Genomic DNA, 25,885 nt, shown 5'->3' with positions numbered 1-25,885 from the left:
ATCTGAAATAGAAGATCCGCAGAGCCTTATCTCCGGCAACAACTCACCTGAAATGTAATGTTTCCAGAAGAACAAAGTGTAGCGTCGTAACAGCGCAGCCGGGATTAAAAACAATCATAAAGCGTTTTATATTGGGAGCTAAAACTTTAATGAAGCACTAGTTTAAATCCATACATTCCAAACCTCTGGACAACGTTCTCAGAACTTTCTATTAAGTACCAAAAAACATCCAAACGGGAATGTTTTGCTGATACCACAAGGGGGCAAACCGCAGGAGAACATCACACAAACGTGAGTTTCTTTTTTGGTTGTAACTAACCTCAGGAGAACCTTAGAAGAACCTTAGGAGGACCATGGGCTAACGTTCTTTGAATGTTGTGTGTGTTAATAGGGATAGTAGTCAAGGGTGTCGCTTTAAATCCACGGAGATGGAGCAATATATCGCAAAAACTTGACAGACTGAATACATCTAATCTGAGGACATTATTCTAGACCTTCAACTTCCAGATTAATTTCCCTTCATCGTAATCCATTGCGTCACTGAAAGTTTAACTGGAAGAGTAATGTCAATAACAGTAACACTAGTTTTTGGTAAATCCGCTCTGAGTCCATGATTTACCAAGAGTTTACCACAGAATCAGCTTCTTGTGGGTCGGGCCACAACAATTAGGCGGCAAAAATTTATCATAAAAGTAGCCGCAGATTCATTTAATTGTCGATAAAACTCGGGATGGTGTCGTGAAACCACAAGTGCTGCTTCCTCTCTGCAGACGTTTCTATAAGAGTCAGAGTTGAATCGTAGCGCTCCAAATGCCCCCCCCCCCCCCCCCCCCCCCCCCCCCGATTTTGAGCTAAATCTGCCCCCGGACAAATAAACTTGTGGTGCGACAAATGTGCGTGCCCGGAGCCCCTAGGGACCAGGATTGAGAGACCCTGATCTAGTTTATATGTCTGTAGAGCGACTTAACCTTCGTGGCGTGGTGTCAGTGTAGATCGTTGTTTCTCCTGTTCATCGTTATCCAAAACAAATTGACTCGGTAGCGACTGGACTTGTTTTTCTTTAAACAGACTCCGTGTGTTTCCTGCGCCACTCTCTGCTCAGAGGGTTAATTTCACAGGTCAGGTCGGTGACATCACACCGCTGCCTCACTGGCTCGCTGTGATGTCCGAGTTGCATGTGGAGCCTCATTAGCTCGTGGCTAAAGCTGAGCATGTGTCACCACCGCGACAGTAGCTGCCGTAATTAAACTCACAGGCCACTTCCTCCCCGACAAGCTGACCTCGCAGTGTGAGAATGGTCGGCTGCATTTTGTCCAAATCAGGGTTTTTGTTTCCTTACATGTGTGAAAGTCTGTGAGGTGTTATGAGTGTTTTCCACGTCATTTTATAGCACATACTGAAGGAGAAAGGGAGGGAAACAGAACCACTGGACTAGTTCTGGAGCCTGTCCATAGTCATTTGTGTTACCGCACACAGTCCTGGGACATTTTCCCAAGAATGTTGGGAGCTCTGTGCAGCTCTGACAGTACTTTCTCCCAATTATCTGAAAAGGTTCACAAATGCAGCGCGCTAAACAGGTTTCTAGACATCATTATCCCTCGCTATATTCTCTATCTCCTCTTTGGGGTAATCTGAGGTCTTCCTGGACAAGACGAGGTCGAGGAAGGAGCTAAAAGTTTTATATCAGTGTCCAGGAAATGTCTTTGCAAGTGATGTTCTTTGAAGAGTCAGTGGATTAGAAGGGAATCCAAAGATGGACAAGAAGGTGGCAGAAGCACTTTATGGAGTTTTTCCATCAGACAGTTCTAGTACTACTACTCGTTTTGGTATCAGGCAAGTTGTTGTATTACTTCATAGACGTGGGTAGGGTCGTCATAGCATGGCCGCATCAAAGCAGTCGTTGGGTGTAACTGAATCATTAGAATCAGTTGATTAAAAAGAGTTGTTCAGATTCTGTCTGACAGTCACTGAACTGAAATACCACTGAGCGTGGTTGTGATTGGGCTCATGATCGCCGGCGTTCAGCAGTGCTGTCAGTCAATGCACCAGACTCCTCTGTCTCTGATTCTTGTGTCGAACCCAAGAATCATGACTCTTCCAGTGATGACACTTAACTGACACAATCAGTGGTCGACAGTCTGTTGGCGCCACATTTTGAGCCGTCGCATCGGCTCCGCTAGCTTGGAACCTCGTCGGAGCATGTTCTAAAAAAGGTATCGGGTACCAAAAAATGTACCAGCTACCAAAATAGGTATCAGGTACCAAAAAGATACCAGGTACCAAAAAAGGTATCACGTTCCAAATAAGGTACCAGGTACCATAAAGTAATGATGAACCTCATCCATGCTCTTGAGGAACATCAAGACCTGACCTTCTTCCATGAAGGGGATAGCAAAACATTGACGTCAAAGGAGACATTCTTCCGTCTGTCCCATGGTCGTCTTCTCGTGGTATCTTCTGGCTCAGCTCCTTCTTCCTCACAAAGATCTGGGACAATGCCTGCGTCACTGCTAACACCACACCAGTCCATGTTCCCATCACTTGTGGAAAAACCCCAGAAGTATTTGAACTGACAACCAACAAATCCCCTCCTTTTCTGTGCTGCAGGAAACAGAATCACATCATCTGCAAAGAAAGCAACAAAAATAAACCGAAGTGACGATATATACAAACCTGAACAATATCACTGTGACGCAAATGCATTATAGAGGGAACTCTCTGTCTCTTCAGTACAAACTAACAGTCCAGCGTCGGCTCCTCTCGGAACCCGGAGCCCCGCTAGGGTGACACACGGGGGAGACGGAGGGATCAGCGGGGCTAATGATGACAGCGACGCGCTAATAATGGTTCCAAGCGGCTCCCGTGACAGTGAGGAGTGTGTTAAGTGGGACACCAGAGCCGCCTGACTCACCCGGACCCCCTGCCTCCCCCTAATGAGAGTTTGATGGAGTGGTTGTGTAGGTAGATAATGCTAAGTTAATGAGATGTCCCGTTCCATGAGGCTGTTTGCACTTCCCCACAGAGTAACCCTGTCTGTGTGTGTGTGTGTGTGTGTGCGCGCGCTTCCTGTGTTGATATATTGCTGCTCACCTGTGTTTGTGAGAACTGTGTGTATGTATGTGAGCTTCTCCACAGGGCTGTAAGATATACTTTAATAATCCTGTAATAATGTTTTTGTAATTTTGTAATACTGTTACAAAAACAACTTAGTAACTTTTTTTTTTTTAAATCACTATAAAATGTTACACAATTCCGTTACGTTACAAACACATCTTACAAATGTTGGAAGAAATTGATACAAACGTTACAAAAAATTTTAATGTTACAAAAACAGAGATTTAAGCAGGTTTTGCTGTAATGTTTCAAAAATATGTTTTACAGAAAATAATAATGTAGCATTTCAAAAACAATGTTGACATCATCATGATATGGTTACATGGTTACAAACGTCAAAAAAAGTGACCAAAAAACTGTCCCCAAAAAAACCCCATATTGCTAACATCAGCAAAAAATGTTACAAAAACGTGGTACGAACTTTTAACAAAATGTCGTGTTAAAAGAAGACGACAAAGGTTACACAACATGAGTGATACAAAAATGCCAAGAAAAATCTACAGAACCAAAACTGTTGTAAAAACCTGTGACTGATGTTCTAAAAATAATCACAAATTTATACAAAATGACACTTTACAGAACCAAAAATGATCATCAGATCCAAATTTGTAATACGAGCGTTACAAAAACATAAAAAGTAAACAAATTTAATAATTTAACATATTAAAAAAGACTTAATGTTCTGGAATGACTGGAAACATGCAGCCTCCCCCTTTGTGTCACAATAAGTGACTAGGACTGTACGTTGGTGAGCTGCAAAGAGCATTTTCACTTCATAATTATCACAAAAATGCAAATTCACCGTGAGTGAGTTGTGTTTTCTCCGAGTCTCTGTGTGTTTGTGTGTCTGTGTGTCTGTGTGTTTGTGTGTTTCCTCACCTCCGCCGCGAGCTGGCAGGATAAAGACGTGTCATTTATTTTTCTTTTCTTTCCTTTTCTCTTATTTACTCTTTATCCGGCGACGGCAGCCGTCCGTCTCGCACTTGACGGGAAATGAACTGTCACATTTTGTGAGCGAGTGACAGAGCAGACGGACGGAGGGGAGGAAGAATTAATGAAGAAAACAAAAAGGAACAGAGGGGGGGAGGGGGGGGGGACAAAGCGGTTGTTAAATAAAGCGGTTGTTAACGAGTTGTGGGGGAAAAAGTGTGAGTTTGACGATGAAGAAGAAGAAGAAGAAGAAGAAGGGATGAGGTAGAGCGTCAGAGAGAGAGAGAGTGGAGGATAATCACCTCCCTTATGGCAGGTACATGTCTCTAATTAGGAGTCCCACTCTCTCCGTTTCTTATCTCCCCCTCTCTTCTTCCTCCTTCCCTCTTCTTTCAGACAATGCAGTGAGGAAAAACGCTGCTTTTTCCCTAATTAATGCGGAAATAATGATGGGTCCAAGTGTGGACCTCTGCCCCTGCAGAATGTTGATTAAAGCTCCCTCTCTCTGTGTGTGTGTGTGTGTGTGTGTGTGTGTGTGTGTGTGTGTGTGTGTGTGTGTGTGTGTGTGTGTGTGTGTGTGTGTGTGTGTGTGTGTGTGTGTGTGTGTGTGTGTGTGTGTGTGTGTGTGTGTGTGTGTCAGCGTCAGCGTCGGCTCAGACAGATAAACCTGGGATTGTGGATAATCACATATTTCCGCGTGCACTAAGATGAATGGCGCTGATACACAGCTTCTCCGCCGCGTCCTCACTGTACGATTCTTCACTGCGATAATTGGTCGTCAGCGTTTGCCTCCTGCATGATAATGTGTGAGTGCTCAAGAAAAACAATCAAGAACAAAAAATCTTTTCCAACTTAAATAAATTGAGATGATGCAGAGACTGGGGGGGGGGGGGGCGGGCACTGATGTCACCTGGAGACGGAATAAAAATAAAACAAGGCTGCTGCAGGTGGAGGATTTAAAGGGATAGTATAGATTATGTATGACAAAAAAAATCATTTTAATTCCTTGAATGTGTCTTATCTCGTCGTTAAACTGCAGTTTTTTGACAGGGAACTGAACAGTTTTGTTGCTTTGAAACTTGTTCTCTTGTTCTCCCACACCAAAGCCCATAGAGAAAATCAGCGATTTTACATCACAGCAACACAGGAGTTGTTGATCCACTGTTGCCTCTGTCCGTAAATTCAGATGTGTTGTTTTGTAAAATTCGGCATTTGAAATCCTTCGTTCAGATTAATGTCAGTGACACAAAGTGACCACACGAGGCAGCAGCAGACCAGCAGCTCCTGTGTCTCCGTGAGCTAAAAACGCTGATTTTCTCTATGGACTTTGGTGCGGGAGAGTGAGCGGTTTACAAATGTGCGTGTAACAGAGAAATGAAGTGACAAACAGAATCTTAAGATATTGTAGACTTGAGTAGGCAGATATTTGTTCTGAGGTGAGTGTTTATTTAAGAGGCTAAAACCTTATACAGCCACATTTGGAGTGTGATGAAAGGAGAGCAGGGTGAGTGTGTGACCTGCCGCTGGCTACAATAACCCTCACAGGTATCGGCAAAGTGAGTGGGTTTTTAGTTTAAAAGAAAACCAGCACTAATTGGTTTTGCAGGACGGCGCCGGGACCAAGTCCGTGTCCCTGACCAGGTTTGAGTTTGAGTGCTGTGAGGCCGAGCTGAGCTCGCACTCGGTTCCAGCCGGTTAGCATTCAGACCACGTATCCGCCTGTAGCAGTAATGAGAAGTGGCTCGCTGTTAATGAGATAAACACAGACATTAGATTGGCTCAGCAGGAGCTCGGAGGAAGAGGAGGAGGAGGAGGAGGAGGCGGGAGAGAGAGAGAGAGAGAGAGAATGGCGAGATGTGACGGAGAGATAAAGAGAGAATATGAAATATTTAGAGGAAATGGCCTCGGTTTAATTTCTTCAGAGTGTGAAGCTGAGAGGTGTGGAGTGTATTTTAACTGTGAAAACGCTGCACAGTGATCACCATGATGATGATGATGATGATGATGATGATGATGATGATGACGGCGGCGGCCACGAGAGAGAGAGAGAGCGAGAGCGAGGAAGTTAACGGCCGCTTTGTTCCCGACAAAAACGTTGAAATATTCATGTGGGTCTGCTCTGATGTTAGATCCACTTCTATCATCAGGACATAGATGCTCATTCTGCAGAGTTCTGTCCCGACTTAAGCCCGTAATCCTCCGCTGGTTCACGCCTGACTCTGAGTCTCTCTCTGCGTCTCCAGGTTTGGGAAGAAGAAAGACGAGCGGAGCAAAGACGCGGCCAAAGCAGCCAAAAGTAAACTGGAGGCTCTGAGTGAAGAGGAACCCAACCACAGGGTTCCCGACAACAGAGACGGGTAAGAGTCCACTTCTAAGAAAGTTCACAGTCAGGATCCAGGAAAAGAAAGAAGCACAAACTATGAGTCAAAAAGTCAGGATCTCAACTTTTACTAAAATATCCTCAAAGATGGAAGAGAAACCTTCACGTGAGAGAAATCTAAGCTGTGATGAGCTAAAGTTATTGGTGGTCACTTTTGTGATTTTACTGCCCTTTAAGGTTAAGAAAATAACTATACAAGGAAAAACTCTGTCAAGATATCGCAATGTCCATTTTTTTAAAATGATATTTCATAGGATTTCAAAATAAAAGCATTTGAGATAAACAGTTGACTATAAAATGTCTTTTGAGAAGAGAAAGTCATTCTTCATTCTCTCACGTCAGCTACGACCCTCGCTACGCTGAGGTCCACTCCGGCCACGCCACCCCAGACACGGGCTCCTTCCCCGACTTGGAGGAAGACGACAGCGACCCCAACTACGCCCGCATCGACCACTTCCGCCAGCCTCCGTCACCTCAGGCGTTGGCCAGCCGCACGCCCTCCCCTGCAGCAGCAGCAGCAGCAGCAGCAGCATCTGGACCTCACGTGGCCCAGGTCTCTGCTGAGGAGCTGGACGGTCTCTACGCCAAGGTCAACAAGCCCAGACCTCCTCATCTGCAGAATCAGCAGAATCAGCAAGCAAACAGCAGGTGAGTCAGAGGTGGGAGGAGCATCTCTGCTGCATCTCTCTCTTCATTTTATATCTTAAATACCTATAATAAGACTTTTCTTAGCACATTTTTATAGTCTTTGCACAATATGGCGTCAGAAACCATAAAACATCGAGCCACCACGTCTTTCAGTCTCCACACAGTCTCGAGTATATGAATATTCCCACACACTGAAGCTGAAAATGAAAAAAAAATTCCACATAAGGCTTAAAAAATCAAACACAAACAGTTAAAGGGAGAATTCTTAGCCACTTAACAACAGACTCACCTCATAAAATCTACATTTTTTGATTTTTTTTGACTGTAAAATCACATTTCTGTGCAGCTCACTCTCCCGCACCAAACTCCATAGAGAAAATCAACAATTTAAGCTCACGGCGACACAGGAGCTGCTGGTCTACCGCTGCCTCGTGTGGTCACTCTGTGTCACTGAAGTAAATCTGAACAAAGATTTTTCAATGCTGAAAATTCCTGATGAAACATTGGAGCTCACTGATGGAGGCAGTCGTGGATCGACAGCTCCCGTGTCCCTGGGATCTTAAATCGTTGGTTTTCTCAATGGGGTTTGGTGCAGGGAGTCAGCGCTTCAGTTCCGTGTCTGACAAAGAGTAAGTGTGGCAAACATGTTCTTCATATAACTTTCATATAAAGTAGACTTTCTTTTGATCCAAAATTAATAGTTTTTTTATGGTGTATTCACTCATAAAACTCTTATCAGAGCTCATGAATCGGGTCATAAAATGAGATTTTAATGCAAATGTATCATTTCCCACATGAAATAATTGAGGCCACATTAAAAACTTTTCCCCCCTCAATTTAAACTCTTAACAGAAATGACTATTGACTTGCAAATCAAACAAAAAAAAAAAAGTAAGCCCAAGACACCCAATCTAATCCAGAGAAAAGAGAGGATTCAGAGAGAGAGACGTGGAAATAGACAGATGGGAAATGGAAGGCGGTGGCAGATGGAGAGAGAGAGAGAGAGAGAGCGGGAAGAAACGAAGAGGAAGAGACGGAAAACACGCGAGAGAAGCCGAAGTAAACTCAGGAGTGGAGAAGTGACAGAGCAGAGGATGCAGACAAAAGAGGACGAGGGATAATTAGCCACAGTCTAGCAGCCTGTTAGACCACTTTAGCTCTCATCCACGAGTGGTGGCTACTTCATTAGCAGCCTCTCTCTCTCTCCCCCTCTCTCTCTCTCTCTCTCTCTCTCTCTGTCTCTCTGTCTCTCTCTCTCTCTCTCTCCTCACTGTGTCACTTGTCTGTTCTTTGCTCTTAATGGATATTAGATAGTCTTCAGCAGCATTAGCATGATGGACGAGGAGCCTTTGTTTGGCTTGTTCACTGTACGGAGGGGAGAGAGAATTAAAGGTGGAATAACATCATTAGTGCACGTTGTTTGGTTTCCGTGTGTTAGACGTCCGTATTAAAAGTATAAATGTACACGGTTACTGTAAGTGGATGTTTGCTGCTTTATCTCGCTGCTCACTCTCCCGCACCAAACTCCAGTGAAAAAAAACGTTAATTTATCTAAGTTTAAAGTATTTTCACGATGTAGTTGTCACTTTATCTCACATTTAAACCGCTTTTACTACAAGGAAACTCACGTTTGTAAACCACTCACTCTCCCGCACCAAAGTCCATAGCGATAAATAGCATCTTAAGCTCATGCGGACACAGGAGCTGCTGCTTCCTTTAGTACATTTGAGGCATTTAGGTGAGTCCAAACCAAGGAGATCAAATATATAAGTCACCAAATAGCACATTTGAACTTATTAATGGAGGCAGCAGTGGACGGACACCTCCTGTGTGCTGTGATGTCAAATCAATGTCACTTCTCTCTATGGAGTTTGGTGCAGGAGAGTGAGTGTTTTACAGACTTCAGTTTCCAGGCAGAAAAAAGCTTTTTAGCAGTGAGAAAAAGCAGCAAACATATTATTTTTATGAGCTAAGTCTTTAATGAAGTGGCTAAAATCAGCTTTGTGTCAGTACGTCATACATGCACTTTACAAAGACCTCACTTATCTCTTTAATGTGCTCCTTTAAAGCTGTTATAGCTGCAGAATTTGGCCGGTTTTATGCTCAGTGGTTGGTTTGCATGTCTTAGAGCTCAGCCCACCCGTACACACTCACAGAAGAACTCTAATCACCACGTTGTAAGTATTATGAGAGGTGGACGACCTCAGGTGTATTCCAGTCACACCCGCTCACTTCCCACATCTAAGACTGGCACATATTTGCACCTGCGGCTCAGAGGAAGTCACTCACACACTGGCAGTGTCTTGTGCGGCTGTTGAAACACCCACAGCCACTCGTGAGGTCAGACGCGCCCGCCCACCCCTCCCTCCTGGGCTTTTTCATTCACACAGACATGGTCAGAAACAGACGCACACCCAGACACCCGCATGTTGTACTGCCCAGCGTAACCTAGCAACAGCGCTGTGTGTGGTCCAGCGACTTTTACACCACTGCTCAAAAAATATTGGTCTAATCTCCCCTGCTGTATTTACAGTATATAGAAGTGTTCCCTCGCATTTTAAAGTACTTTTAATTTCCTGATATATAGATTTGAACCACTCAACAAAAAGCTCACCCAATGAAATGATCACCTATTAAGTTTAAAATGTCTTTGCAATGTGTTTGTTGCTTTATCTCGTTGTTAAAAAGCCTTTTCTGCAAGGAACTCTCCTGCACCAAACCCCATAGAGAAAATCAGCGTTTTTAGCTCACAGAGACATAGGAGCTGCTGGTCTACTGCTGCCTCGTGTGGTCACTTTGTGTCACTGAGTTAATGCAAACACAGGTTTTCAAACACAGAATTCACAAAATAACACGTTTGAATGTTTTAATGGAGGCAGCAGTGGCTAAATAACTCCTGTGTGCTGTGATGTAGAATCACCACTTTTCTCTATGGGGTTTGGTGTACAATGTTAGAGGGACATAAACTTGAGTTTCCAGTCAGAAAAAGCTGCTGAACAGTGAGGAAAAGAACTTTTACACGTTCTTAATAACTTGTAGACACGAGCAGGTGTAGATGTTGTTTTGTGAAGTGGCTAAAATCAATTTTTTCCTGGTGTTTTGTAAAGCTTCCATTATTGCCGCGGCGCGCCGGGAGCTTTGATTGTTTCCGAGGAAACACGGATCTGTTTCTTTCATCTTTTTTCATTACGCTGTTTTAATGACGCCGAGGAGGAAGTGAGTCCCACTCAGAGCTTATGAAAGATCTCTCGTGTTGTGCACATATTTTTTGAAGAGTAATTGTGCGTGACGTGCTTGCGTTTGCGTGGTTTCGTCAACTGAGACGCTGTCAACTGTGGACACTCTTGACTCAGTCTCCTTAATTTGCTGTTGGACATTTTCATTAGGCCTTCAATGGCAGGTGTGTGTCGTGATGGGCGTCACATTTGATTAGAGCCGCGCTCGAGGCCTGACCTGTGGAGAAAAAAAGGGTTAGCTATGCTTGTCAAATTTTATTAGCCTGAAGGCGCTCTTTGTAGCTGGAGCAAGTAACCGGGGGGGGGGTGGGAGATGAAAGACGAGTGAGGGGTGGAAAAAAGAGAAAGCAAGGCCAAAGTGGAGAGATTTAAAGACTTGTGAGAGGTGTGTTTGTAAAAAAACTGTGTCACTGTGCAGAGGAAAGATGAAAGTGAGCCAATGACAAATCAGTGAACATGCTCCTGCATTTTGACCACAGTTCAAACACGATACATCGTTGCCACGGTGAAGAAACTTCTCTGGTCGTCAGGACGTCAGGACGTTGCCTGAGAAAGAGCTCAGAGACGACGGGCCACTCTTAAGTCACTGAAAACTGAGACTTTTTTTTGGATGGATGTGAGAAATGGTGTTTTTGTACAGTGGCCCTGGAGGGCCAAACATTACAACATTTAAGAAAACACAGCATTTCAAAAACGCCAACACATTACAAAAATGCTCAAACACTAAGAAAACAATAAAACAATAAAACACTAAGAAAACGCTCAAACATTACAAAAACACTAAGAAAACGGTTACACAATAAGAAAGTGCTAAAATGTGACAAAAACGCTAAAACACTAAAGAAACGCTAACACATTACAAAAAACGCTAAAACACTAAGGAAAAGCTACCACGTTACAAAAATGCTAAAACGCTATGAAAACAATAAAACACTAAGAACACGCTCAAACATTACAAAAGTGCTAAAACACTAAGAAAACAATGAAACACTAAGAAAACGCTAACACATTACAAAAACATTAAGAAAACGGTTAATAAGAAAGTGCTAAAATGTGACAAAAACGCTGAACCACTAAGAAAATGCTCAAACATTACAAAAACGCTAATTAAGATTAATCTCCAACATTTAGTTTGTGTTTTTGTGTCACATTTAAAATGACGCCGTGCTATGACGACTCCGCACACGTTGAGGAGGGTCTATGAAGTCATGGCGTAGGGTGGAGCCGAGCCGTGCTCCGTCTGCACAGTGGTAAAAGCTCCATATGTTGATATCAGATCCTGACGCTGAGCTTCTGCAGCAGGAAAGCAAACGTTGACCGTTGACTTGAATGTGTGCTTCCAACACAGCAGGCGGCCGCTGAAGTCAAACCTGCCTTACTGGTTCTTTTTTTGTGTTTAAATAAAAATCTCCACCAAAACCAGCCTGAGGCGGCGGCGGCGATGGCGGCGACGGCGGCGGCACACGCTTCCTAATTAGTCCGCTCTGAAAGTGTCTCACACCACAGGATAGCGGCGTTCTCTTTCATGTGACGCTTAGTTTTGTTCTCACTCCAGTTCCCTCTGTCACTCTTTTCCAAGTTGTTCACTTCTGGCTCTGCTCTCATTCTGTCGCCTGACGCGTCTTTCATTTCCTGCTCCGCTGTCTCATCTCGTCCTCCAGCGTGGCGGCGGCGGCGGCGGCGGCGCACACTCTGAAATATGATACATGAAGGAATAAGTCGTCCGACTTAAGTGGTATCAACTGCTGTGGTTGAAGCTAATATGGCAAAACAAGCCTTTATTGATTTATTGATGGTTTGAGTCCGCGGGCGCTCGCTCTGAACTTGTTAGACCTCCATACATCACGCTTCTCTAAGGAAAATCAATGTCTGCGTCAACGTATTTATATTTTACGACGGTTAAACCTACACGTGAGCTTTCTCTGTGTCCATATTTGATTAAATCTGAGAAAGGACTGATCATCTCATTTATAGAGGAACATACAAAATATCAAAGGACTTCACACGATGTTCATTAAGCCATAAATGTCTCTTGTCTCCACCCTCAGAATTTCAGACTTGTTTATTTTACCTGTCTAATCTCAAAATTCTCTGAATGCTGAGTTTAATCTCAGAGTTTTTCCTCAAAGTTAGAAATTCTGGCTTTAGTTTCCGATTTTTGACTTTAATGCCACAATTGTGACATTTTTTCTTAATCGCAAAATTCTCTGAATTCTAACTTTAATCAAAAAATCTGTGAATTCTGACTTTTACTGAGAAGTCAGACTTACATTTCAGAATTCTAATTTTGTTTTCTTAAACTAAAATGATCTGAATTCTAACGTCTGACCTTCTTTTCCCAGAAATCTGACTTTAATCTCAAATTTCTCTGATTTCTGACTTTAATCTCAGAATTCTGCATTTTTCTTAATTCTCCGAATCCTGACTTTTTCCCTCAGAATCCCATCTGTGATTTTTTTTCCAGAAATCTGATTTTAATCTCAAAATCCTCAGATTTCTGACTTTAATCTCAGAATTCTCACTTTAATCCCAAAATGATCATCTTTTTGATTTAAATTTCATAATTCTGACTTTTTTTTCATGTAATCATTCTGACTTTAATCTCAGAATTCTGATGTGTTTTATTCATTTCTGTATTTTAAAATAAACCCAAACTTGCTCGTAATCCCCCTCCTCCTCTTGGGTGAGATTGAGCCTGCGTCTTCAGCGTTCATATGCTGATGTTTGTCGTTGTCAGTGATGGAGGCCGCGGCGTAATGAGATAATTACAGTGTTGTTTCATTTGGAGAGCGACGCGCGTGCGCTCAATCAAAATGGCAGCTCTAATTACGGGCCCTGGGATTGGCTAATGGCTAAACACACACACACACACACACACACACACACACACACACACACACACAGGCAGAGGCCAAGTAAGTAAGTAAGTAATAAAAAAAAAAAGAGAAAGTAACAAGAGAATAAATAAATAATACATGAGATTAAGTGTGATTAGTTTAACAGCATGGCCGTCTGCAGGACGCAGGGATTGCTATTGATTAGTTCCACAGTGAAACCTGTCGTTAAACTCAAGACGCAACAATTAGCCGGCGTGTGTGCGTGTGCGCGTGTGTGTGTGTGCGTGTGCGCGTGTGTGTGTGTGTGTGTGTGCGTGTGCGCGTGTGTGTGTGTGTGCGTGCGTGCGACTCAGCTCTTTTGTATTGAGAAAGCTGCATCAAACGCACTCCACTAGGAAAAATTGGTAAATGAACTTTGTAAACTCCTGCACTTTTAGCTTATAAAACTGTATTATAGCCACTTAACAAACTACTACCTTGATAAAATCTATTCCTGTTTAAGTCTACGATATCTTAAGAACATATTTGCCACCTTTTCTCAACATTAGACGCCATTGTTTTGTCTGGAAACTGAATTTCACTCTCCCACACCAAACCCCATAGAGAAAATCAGCGTTTTTAGCTCACGGGGACACAGGGGCTGCTGGTCTACTGCTGCCTCGTGTGGTCACTTTGTGTCACTGAGGTCAATCTGAACCAAGAATTTCAAACACAGAATTTTACAAAATAACACATTTAAACTTACTCAACAAGGGAAAAGGTGGATCAACGACTCCTGTGAGCTGTGATGTAAAATCGCTGATTTTCTCTATGGGGTTTGGTGTGGGAGAGTGAGTGGATCACAGAGTGACACAAACTTGAGTTTACAGTCACATACACAGTGATTGTCGACTTAAGCAAGTACAGATTTTACACGGTGAGCTTTCTATGTGGTTAAAAAGTCTCACACACGTTTTTCTAATTAAAGACAGAGTCACAGGAGAGACTTAAACTATCTACTGTTTGTTCTTCACTAATGAACTTCCTGTGTTTAATAACGGCAGCGCTGGACAACACTCACCCTTTTGTCCAGTGTTTTTGTGTTTTACAGTCACAGAGGAGGTGTAAAAAAGAAAAAGAAAAATAGTGATACAGACAATCACAGGCAAAACAGAAGAAGTAAATGGACTCGTTTTATGGAAATTATCACTGATTCTCCCAAAAAAGTGTCAGCAAATGTTGTAATGTCACAAAAAAACAACTTCCAATGCTTAAATTATTATGAAAACATGTTTCTAAGGAACATTTTTAAGTTTTTAATAAAAAAACAACAACGATCTGTTTTTTTTGTTTTTTTGTGGTTTGGGGGAAACACAGATGAACATTTTTTCTAACCATTTTCTCACATAAACTAGCAAATATCTTGGATTTTATTTTGAAAATCTCTCTCTCTCTCTCTCTCTCTCTGCCTCTTGCAGCGATCAGCATTTCCAGGGCGTGCGTCAGGATTACCCGCGGTCTCGAGCCGCTCCCGTCTACGAGGACCTCGACGCAGCGCGGCGCCGGCTCCTGGAGAACGACCCGAACCGGGTGAGTGTTGTCATGGACAGACCACTTTACCGAGAATAAACCCGGGACAAGGACGATTTTAGCAACGCAACAAAAGACTCGTCCAATAAAATCCATGTCTGCTTAATTCTACGATGTCTTAAGAACATGCTCATGTCTTTATTTCAATGTTAGACAGACTTTTCCAACAGGAAACTAACGTTTGTAAAGCGCTCACTCTCCCACACCAAAGCCCATAGAGAAAATCAGCGATTTTAACATCACAGCACAGGAGACGTTGATCCACCGCTGCCTCCATCACAATCATCCATCACTAAATTCAAACGTGTTATTTTGTAAAATTCGGCGTTTGAACGCCTCCATTCAGATTAACGTCAGTGACGCAAAGTGACCACACGGGGCAGCAGCGGACCAGCAGCTCCTGTGTCCCCGTGAGCTAAAATTGCTGATTTTCTCTATGGGGTTTGGTGTGGGAGAGTGTTTCGGTGATTTAAACTTCAGTTTCTTGTTAGAAAAAGATGTTTAACCACGAGAGAAAGACGTGAACAGACAGACAGATTTCATGAGACGAGTCTTGTATTAAGTGTGTGTGTGTGTGTGTGAGTGAGTGTGTGTGTGTGTGTGTGTGTTGTTCTTGGGCTATTTTCAGCTCTCTTGTTAACATTTGGAGTTGCCGTGTGCCACCGAGGCGGCGCCTGCTCTCCTCCTCATTTAGTTTATGGAGAGATCTATTAGACTGGTGACATTTCAACACACACACACACACACACACACACACACGTTCATCTCCTCTCCTGTGTGACAGTGTGGTCCACTCGACCTTCTTGTCTTGTTTTGGGTGTGACGCGCTCTCACTGTAGTTGCCTCCTGTCGCTCGGCTGCGCTGCTAAATGCCCCTGAACTCTGTATCGATCCAGCCTGAGGAATCGTTTCATTTAGCGCCGCACACTCCTGAACCCTCGGCTCACGTGATCACCCTCGTGGAAATCGATAGCCACTTACCAGCCATTTTCAAATGGGATGCAGAAAATCACATTTTGATCCAGAATCAGAATCTGGCCGAGTCCTTTCCTTTGTTGTCGTCTCTGAGAAACCCCGTCTTCATCAGAGACTCGTCCACGTGTCGGTGCCACTCACACACTCTGCTGCGAGAGCGAGGGACAACCTCTGATCTCAGGTTATTATTCCTGAAGAAGAAGAAGAAGAAAGGAAAGAAGATGATGATGATGTGGCATCGCTCCGTAAAACCCTAACCCGGCAGAGGCTTTGTCTCCCGGGGAGACTGATAATGAAACGCCACATTCACACTCACACTTGTAAGAATAGAAACTGAAAGAAAATGATGCAGGAAGTTGTGAAAAAAACCCAAAAACCTCTTTCCTCTGTCCATGTCTTTCATGTTTAAGTGTCATAACGTTGCAAAGTAATGCTTAAAAGTGGCATTTTTCTCACTTGCAGTGAAGAGCGTTGTGTTTGAAGGAAGTCTGGAGTGGCAGAGAAGTGTGTGACGGTGGGATTAGCTCAGGGATTAGGTCTGAGCCCCTTCTTGTTTGCACTGGTGCTCGTGGAGTTTTTTCGGGACTAATAAACTCCGCCTCAGTTTTGGTTTTAACAGAAAAATAAAGTTAAATAGTTAAATAATTCAATTCAACAATCACCATTTAAAAATGTGTGAGTTTTAACATGTTTCGCCTTTATTTTAGCTGCGAGGAAAGTTGTTAAGAATAAAGGACGAACAACACACACGCACGCACACACACACACACACACACACACATACACACACACACACACACACACACACTGTAACTGTGTAGGGGGTTGAAAACCAGAAAGAATAAGCAGAGACATGAATAGATGTCCTGACCACAGTCAGACTTTTATTTATGTTAAGCCTCATGTTACCCACAATCCTCACACACACACATTTAAATCCACTGTTCTTTAATTCATGAAAAATGATAAATAAAATAATTGAATACATTAAAAAAAAACTCATTCACACCACGGCCGTTGTGTTGCATGTACAGATTTTATTCTGAGACTGAACAAAATAAAACATTCAATTAGTTTATTTCCCAAAATCAGATTGAAAGGACATTTGGAGGTGGTTTGAAATGCAATAAAAATCACATTTCTACAGGTTTCAAATCGTCTCCTGACGCAACACATGGCAGCGCAGGCTTCCCACGGTCCTTGAAATCCTTGGAATTTGCCCTAAATGGATGCGGGTCATTGAAAGTGCTTGAATTGTGTGCAAGAAAGAAGTGAAGTTGGTATTTAGGTAAATGTCTCCTGACGCTGATGTGAGGGGATTGGTCCTGGAAAATCTAATAAAAGTCCTTGAATTTGATGGAATTGGTCCTGGAAAGTTCAAGAAAAGTACTTGAATTTAATGGAATTGGTCCTGGAAAGTTCAAGAAAAGTACTTGAATTTAATGGAATTGGTCCTGGAAGGTTCAAGAAAAGTACTTGAATTTAATGGAATTGGTCCTGGAAAGTTCAAGAAAAGTACTTGAATTTAATGGAATTGGTCCTGGAAAGTTCAAGAAAAGTACTTGAATTTAATGGAATTGGTCCTGGAAGGTTCAAGAAAAGTACTTGAATTTAATGGAATTGGTCCTGGAAAGTTCAAGAAAAGTACTTGAATTGTATGGAATTGGTCCTGGAAGGTTCAAGAAAAGTACTTGAATTTAATGGAATTGGTCCTGGAAAGTTCAAGAAAAGTACTTGAATTTGATGGAATTCGTCCTGGAAAAGTCCAAGAAATTCTTCCCCGCGTGTCACAAATGTGTTGACATGAACGTCGTTACCATGGCAACACATGCACACAGCGGACGTGGGTTCACGTGTGGACACTCATGGTTCTGCTGCACTCTGACATCATGTTTCTCTCTCTGTCTGCTCGTCTTTTTCATTCACCAGTCTCCTCTCTGTGTGTGAGTGTGTGTGTGTGTGTGTGTGTGTGTGCGCGTGTGCGTGTGTGCGCGTGTGCGTGTGTGTGTGTGTGTGTGTCTGAGTGTGTGTGAGTACAGAGTAAATGCAGAGCACTTGAGCTCAAACACTTGGGCCTTGTACGATCATCCTTTTAGCCGTTTTCTGCAGCCTTGAATGGTTGAAAGGGTTTTCTCGCAGCTCTGGCCGCGAGGCCGCGACCGTCCCTCTGTCTCTGTGAGTGTCTCACAGAGACAGAGACAGAGGGACGAGACGAGTGCCTATTATTTTAATTATTAGACGCTTATTTCGATACCTGTTTATGTCTCTGAGTGTGTGTGTGTGTGTGTGTGTGCGGGGAGAATCATTGAAGTGACTGTCTGCTGCTCCCGTGTCTCTGTCTGTCTATCTGTCTTTAGTTTGACCCGTCCCCCATGTCCCCCATGTTCCCTGTCTGTGTATAGGTCACACTTGTCCCTCTGTATGCTAATGATAGGCTCTCTGTCGTGTCTTGATGGCCAATTAAGATTCTTGACGACCGCTTTCTTTTTATGGAAGACTTTGTTCTGTGAGGCTCAGCTTTGGAAACACGTCCACATGAACCAGGGACCTGGTGTTGGTGTGACAGAGTCTGTGAGTCCACACGTCCACAGACTTTTGTGTTGTTTTGTGAGAAGACTTTGTCAAGAATAGACCTGAGGACAATTTTAGTGACTCGACAAAACACTCCCCCACTAACATGCATATCTTAAGACTTTATTTCACACACTTTTCCAACAGGAAACTGGAGTCTGTAAACCGCTCACTCTCCCACACCAAACCCCATAGAGAAAACTGTCGATTTTACGTCCCAGCTTAGAGGGGACGCTGATCCACTCGTGCCTCCATCGGCAAGTTAAAATGTGTTGTTTAGTGTGTTTTTTCCCCTCTTCCTGCGTTTCTGGTAAATCTTAGTGATGATAACTCAACAAACGAGGCAGTGGTTGATCAGCAGCTCCTGTGTCCCTGCGATCTAAAATCGCTCATTTTCTCTATGGACTTTGGTTTACGTGATTGAGCGGTTAAAAAAACGACAGTTTTCAGTAGGAAAAGCTTGTCTAAAAGTGTGGGACGCATTCTTGTTGTGATAACACAGATACTGCATTATTTGCATTTATTTACATTTGCCCCCTAGTGGTTTGATTTGGACATCTCACCTTCTTACCTACGTCCACGTCCTGTGCCGCAGCCTCGCATCAGTGCCTCCGGTGCGTGTCGTGACATGTTTATTGTGAGGTAACTCAACTGTATGTGCATCACTGCTGACCACACACAGCACGGGCCAGCATAACAATGACACACACACACACACACACACACACTGGTCTGATCCTCAACTCATTACCCTGTGAATCGTAAACAACACTGGCAGCACATGTGACACACAAATGAACACAGAAGTCACCCACACACAGACACACACTCGCAAGTCCAGATACGAGTCGTCATCCGTCGCACAGCTGTTTTTTGTATTTCGCTCTAATGTCGCGTGTGTGGACATCCATCACCTTGATGATATTTTAATGTCACATCCTCGGGCTGTCTCAATCTCTCGCCGCGCGCTCTCCCTCCCTCTCTCCCTCCCTCCCACACGTCGGCCATCACTTCATAAATAAACCCCCACATCATTAAGTAAACACGCAGCAGCCTGTCACTGTGATAGATGGCCTACACACACACACACACACACACACACACACACAGAGCTTCATGCCCAGAGGCAAAAGCCCTGGACGGTTTTGTGCCCACAGTCTTAATGAATGAAAACTCACGCACACACACACACACACAAACACATCAGTGTCTGTAAAAGTTAGTGTTTACAAATGTGGATTTGATGATGATGCTGTTACTGATCCTGGTCAGATATACTGATATTTATAGATACTTTGATATTTGACTATATTTTGGTGGTTGGTGACGTAGCTTATTTGATAACACTACTTATTGATTTATACGTCTCTCTCTTTAAACTGCCACCAGAGGGCAGACTCTCCCGATTTAACCGATAAATGATGAGTCATGCTCCCTTGTTTACACTGACTCTACACTGTAGCGGCTACGTGTCCAAACGTGTCTCTCAAATCATTGTTATGTCCTTAAACGTGATGCTAACGGTGTTTTGAGTAAATAGCTACACTTTCAACCAGAATTGTTACCTTTAATGAAGTTTTTCGGAGGCGGGAGGCTGCGTAGACGACGCTGCGCTTCTGTGAGCAGTCACAGATATGTTAGCTTTGCTAATTTTGTGTTTGCTAGCGTTACCCCGTTCTCGCCACATTTTCGCATAATTTATCAAAAAGAGGTTGTTGTTTTTTTTCAAGTGTTTGTCCACCACAGTGACTAGAGAGCACGTAAACGTCATCATCATCCATCAGAACAGTTAGGAAGTGTATAATGCTTGCAATCTGTGCTAGTGTTTTCTGGTGGTGTACCACAGGGCTCTGTGTTGGGTCCCATTGTGTTTTCTTTCTACACGCTGCCTTGCTTTGCTAATGTTGTGCAAATGTATCTGTCCCTTAAATTGGGGGAAATTAGGGACTCTCTCCAGCACTAAACTTCACCGTTGGTCAAGAACTTTGGTGCTGATTAGTGAGGAACTCCCACCAGTTTCATACCAGTGCTCGATTCCTGTCGCTGGCAACAGTCCGTGATGTCTGAGAAAGAAACACAAGAACACAACACGTGTTTTAATCCAGCAATAAGGAGGTTCTTGTCAGTTCCTGATACCCGTCCCTGTTTGATGCAGGATACTGATGTCAGATTTGGTTAACTGGTGAGATTAGCTGCCGCTAACGTGTCCCAGTCACTGACCTGGACACTGTCCGTCCACTGAGCACAGGTGTAATGGATGTGCTGGCACGCCCGTCCCGCTGTATACCTGCTGTTTGGGACGCTGCCACAAAACAGTGTAGCCCGGCGAGCGGAAAGCTGCTTACAAAGACGAAGAGGGAGGGAGGGAGGGAGAGGGAGGGAGGGAGGGAGGGAGGGAGAACGGTAGAGCGTATTTGTTTATGAGAAAGAGAGGACAAAAGACAGAGAACATGACAAAGCAGCAGAGCGGCTTCAAAGCAAACATGACATGAAGGAGCCCGGAGGGGGGGAGATCTAACAAGGAGAGTCTGTACTGGCATGAGGAGGAGACACGAGGAGACAAGGAGCTGACAGAGGGAGGAAGAGAGTGTTAAATATTACTGCAACTAATTTACATTTAATACGTTAAAGCAACATATGAATTGTCCTTATAAGTTAGCACCAAAACACCATGTGTCAAGCTGCAATGAATGATTCCGTTCATCATAGATTCATCGGTCCATTATTTCCTGAATGAATCGAGTCCATTTTTGATCTGTAAGTGTTTTCCTCCAGAAACTGGTTTTCATTGTTGAGAAAAACACTCCAACCTATGAATCCATGATCAAAACAGTTTGTAATGAGTACATTTGACACTTTAATCTATGATTTTAGTCAAACAAAGCATTTAACTTCATGATTATTACAATCTGGTGATAAATCCAGTATCTAATTAGTGTATTTTATTCATTAGAATGAACTAGAAGACTCGACAATCAGATGTTAAACTCACGTTGGTGCAGCTGTGGAGGCCTGTGCTGATTAAAGGCCGCCCGTTGGACCAGGTTCAGCACTATTCTGGAGGCCCCGGCCACAAACTAGTGTTTGGATCGCACAGCCCAGAATAATCCCGAAACAAGCTACTGTTTCCCAGCAAGGCAAAATGACAGAGGAGGAATAAGTCAAACATACAGTATGTCAACGTCGGCTTTAAGGTGATGATTATAGAAATGAAGATGGTTCCATTCAGTCCAAAAATCAGCTGCTGGAGCTCATTCCAGCAGCGAGCTGAGATAATTCCATGTTTTGCATTGCAAATTTAATTGAATTATGCACTAATACCTTTATTTGTTCCAGAATTGTGCGTCGTCGGGCTTCATGAATATTCCGAAAATAAATTGCTTTCCAAACAAAGACGGGGGGGAAAAAAAATCACCTCAAACCATTTCTGTATTTGTTTGCCACCGGAAACATTTTGTTTCCACATCGCTGGCGAGCAGGAAAGTGGAGGTAATCATTTGATAGGATCACAGCACAAGCTTTTTATCAGCCCTGAAAGTGGGTAATAGTTTGCGATAGGGACTTGGTTGCCGCGTGAACGTCGGCACTTCTCCAGCCACCTGTGGCCTAATCTCCTCGCCTGTGTCGACGTATGCTCTCCAACAAACAACTTCACAGCCGGAGATGATGGAGCCAAGTGTTTTGGTGTGGAGTGTTTGAAGAACCAGATGATCCACGTCACTGAGATTCAGATCTTCTGGGCCAAGAACGTTGGGCAGCAGGTTGGCGTCAGGTTTACCTCCTTCCACGTCTTTTCAGATGTTGATTCTGGACGTCTTTGTTTTCTGCTTAGCTTTTTGTTGAATCATATTTATCACCGACTCTGTTTGGTGAAGCCTTTGGTGAACGCTCTGGACGCTTGTCATGACACTCTGAATGTCTGTCGTGACGCTCTGGACGCTTGACGTGACGCTCTGAATGTCTGTCCTGACGCTCTGGACGTTTGTCGTGACGCTCTGAATGTCTGTCCTGATGCTCTGGACGTTTGTCGTGACGCTCTGAATGTCTGTCCTGACGCTCTGGACGTTTGTCGTGACGCTCTGAATGTCTGTCCTGATGCTCTGGACGCTTGACGTGACGCTCTGAAAGTCTGTCCTGACGCTCTGGACGTTTGTCGTGACACTCTGAATGTCTGTCGTGACGCTCTGGACGTTTGTCGTGACGCTCTGAATGTCTGTCCTGACGCTCTGGACGTTTGACACGACGCTCTGAATGTCTGTCCTGATGCTCTGGACGCTTGACGTGACGCTCTGAAAGTCTGTCCTGACGCTCTGGACGTTTGTCGTGACACTCTGAATGTCTGTCGTGACGCTCTGGACGTTTGTCGTGACACTCTGAATGTCTGTCGTGACGCTCTGGACGTTTGTCGTGACGCTCTGAATGTCTGTCCTGACGCTCTGGACGTTTGACACGACGCTCTGAATGTCTGTCCTGACGCTCTGGACGTTTGCCGCGGCGCTCTGAATGTCTGTCCTGATGCTCTGGACGCTTGACGTGACGCTCTGAAAGTCTGTCCTGACGCTCTGGACGTTTGTCGTGACACTCTGAATGTCTGTCCTGACGCTCTGGACGTTTGTCGTGACGCTCTGAATGTCTGTCCTGATGCTCTGGACGCTTGACGTGACGCTCTGAAAGTCTGTCCTGACGCTCTGGACGTTTGTCGTGACACTCTGAATGTCTGTCCTAACGCTCTGGACGTTTGTCGCGACGCTCTGAATGTCTGTCCTGACGCTCTGGACGTTTGTCACGACGCTCTGAATGTCTGTCCTGACGCTTGTCGCGACGCTCTGGACATTGGTTTGGACGGTCTGGGCGTTGGACATAAAATGAAAATGAACCCAGACGGCGTCAGGGTTAACTCAGTGACTCAGATTCAGGCCACACTCACACGGGAGACGAAGACGAGAGCCAACATCTCATTTGATCAAGAGTCTTCACACACACACGTGACGCTCGGCACCTTCCCTCCGTCTTCACTGTTCACAAAGTCACGATGAGTGATTCCATCCACGGACTCCTTTCTGTCCTTGATTCTGCAGCTCATCCCTGAGGCTCCACACTTTCCTCTCGCCTTTGTTTTAAAGTCACTTCATTTCAATGCCGAGCAGCAGCTGGGTGAGGATCTTTCATTTCCCCTCCCTTCTCTCCCTCCTTCCCATCTGGGTCGACGCGGGCCTACAGGGACTTATTTGGTGTCTGTCTTTATCCCCACAGCTCGTCTCTGGCCTACGGGCAAACTGCGGAGTGTGATCTGTCTGTAAGTTGATAAAAATCTCCCATTCTCCTCCTCACTCGCGGCCGCTCACACTTCAAAGCACGTCGACGCTCTGTGTTTAGGTTTAAGAAGTGAGGGTTCAGAACATGTGCAGGTACCGCTCTCTCTCTCTCTCTGTCTTCCTGTTGAGGTCACACTTAATCAAATGAGCTGGACATATTTCTGTATGGTTTTCACCTCATATGAAGAGCTTTATGCTCCATAAATAACTTCATCATCAAAGCCTGTGACAAGGAAAAGCAACAGGAGCTAAATCAAGGCACGGTTTTCTCTGCAAGATGTGGGATTTCAGCAGGCGGAGGACGTGAAGACAGTGTGTTACTGTCTGTTACTGTTAGTCATTATATGTAAGCTGCGTCCACACTGCTCTGTTTTTAGTTTATAAAAAAAAGTTTGGAGGCTGTTTTTGATACTGGGCGGGCAAAAGTGATGATGACGTTTGAAAACAATGAAGTAGGCTGTGTCCACACAACTGTTTTCACTTCAAAAAAGTCACAATTCTGGTCCAGATATGCCTGCTGTCCCATCCACACTTAAAACGTGGTTGGCTGTTTTCTGAAAGAGGATGGGCAGAAATGATGCTGACGTGTCCACATTACACTGTTTTCATTTGAAAGTGTGAAAATTCTGGTCTGCCATCCACTTTAAGAGCACCAAAAACATAGAAGTTAGAAAACGCTTTTAGTCCGACAATTTAAAGGCTGTATTTGAGACTGGACAGGCAGAAGATTCAAAGATGTTTGAAAACAATGAAATCGTATAAATTCTTGTCCAAATACGCCTGCCTTCCACACTCACCCCAGCGTTTTCTCAAAATTGAGAATATTTAGTGGCTGCTTTTGAGACTGAACAGGCATAAATGATTATGTTTGAAAACAATGGAGTAGGCTCTGTCCACGCTATACTGTTTTCATTTGAAAACGCAAAAAAATTCTAGTCCAGATACGCCTGTCGTCCTGTCCACACTTGGGCTAGTGTTTTAGAAAAACAAAAACATGGAGAGGTTTGAAAATGCTGAAAGTCCCGTTCTTGTTTGAAAACTTGGAGACTGCATTTTTTTTTCTGGACAGGCATAAGTGAGAATAAGTGAGTGGACTGACCCCCTCCCTACATGCACTTAACCTCACAGTGACGGCGTTCTGGCCCGGTGAACATCAAAGCATGTGAAGGTCAAACCTCACGACGTTTTCAGCGGGAGTTTGGATTTAGTCATCGAAGCGTCTGTCAACAGTCGTGATGTTTGCACTCACACACACGTCAAAATCTGAGACTGGAACGAGGCGAAGAGCGAGAAGAGTGGACAGACGTGTGTGTGTGTGTGTGTGTGTGGAAGGTCCTAACATGGAGGCAGCTTCCTGCTTTAATCACAGATAGACGTGCATTGTGGAGGCCGTCGTGACCGTGTTTGGATGTTATTTCAGAGAACAGTGGGGAGGCAAACACAGCCACAGAGGAACAGGGACGCGGCCCCACTGTTAATAAACAACACCCCGGGACACTGACACAGCCACACACACACACATGGAACATGTTTGGGATCCATGTGGAGACTGATGTTGTGACTAAATACACACACGTGTAGGTCAACCACAATTTTCCACATGATAAACAAGTCAAATGTTTTTTGATACCAGTTATTTTTTTTAGAATGGATTCATCGTTTGGTTCAGAAAATGTCAGAAAACGTTGATCAGAACTGGAAATGATGATGTTCTCACATACAAACCAAAGAAAATGTCTACAAACCACTAGAAAAACGCTAATACACTACAAAAAAACACTAAAACGCTTACACATTACAGCAAACGCTAAAACACTATAAAAAAACTACAAAAAATGTTATAACATTACAACAAACGCTAATACCCTACAAAAACACTAGAAAAACGCTTACACATTACAACAAATGCTAAAACACTATAAAAAACACTACAAAAAACCTACACAAAATTCTATAACATTACAACAGACACTAATACACTACAAAAAAACACTAGAAAAACGCTTAAACATTACAACAAACTCTAAAACACTATAAAAAACACTACAGAAAATGCTGAAACCTTACAACAAACGCTAATAAACTACAAAAAACACTAGAAAAACGCTAATACAATACAAAAAACACTAGAAAAACGCTGAAACACAACAAATGCTAAAACCCTATAAAAACTACAAAAAACACTACAAAAATTCTAAAAAATTACAAACCGTAATGCACTACAAAAAACAATAAAACATTACAACGAACGCTAAAACACTATAAAAAACACTACAAAAAATTCTAAAACATTACAAAAAATGCTAATAC

The 25,885-nt window shown here is 43.6% G+C and overlaps 1 protein-coding gene across 2 annotated transcripts in view; it reads left to right on the top strand.

Annotated features, from left to right (window-relative positions):
• Window positions 1-25,885, top strand: part of pard3ba (par-3 family cell polarity regulator beta a) — a 142,098-nt gene that overhangs the window by 84,207 nt on the left and 32,006 nt on the right. For both annotated transcript variants that reach the window (XM_058651980.1, XM_058651987.1), the window contains 3 exons: window positions 6,288-6,401; window positions 6,767-7,072; window positions 14,603-14,714. In XM_058651980.1, coding sequence (XP_058507963.1) covers window positions 6,288-6,401; window positions 6,767-7,072; window positions 14,603-14,714 — 532 coding nt within the window. The remainder of the gene's footprint in view (window positions 1-6,287; window positions 6,402-6,766; window positions 7,073-14,602; window positions 14,715-25,885) is intronic.

The sequence above is a fragment of the Solea solea genome, chromosome 2, assembly GCF_958295425.1.
Source record: "Solea solea chromosome 2, fSolSol10.1, whole genome shotgun sequence".
NCBI lineage: Eukaryota > Metazoa > Chordata > Actinopteri > Pleuronectiformes > Soleidae > Solea > Solea solea.
Note: the sequence above shows the minus strand (reverse complement) of the source record. Positions and strands in the feature narration are given on the sequence as shown.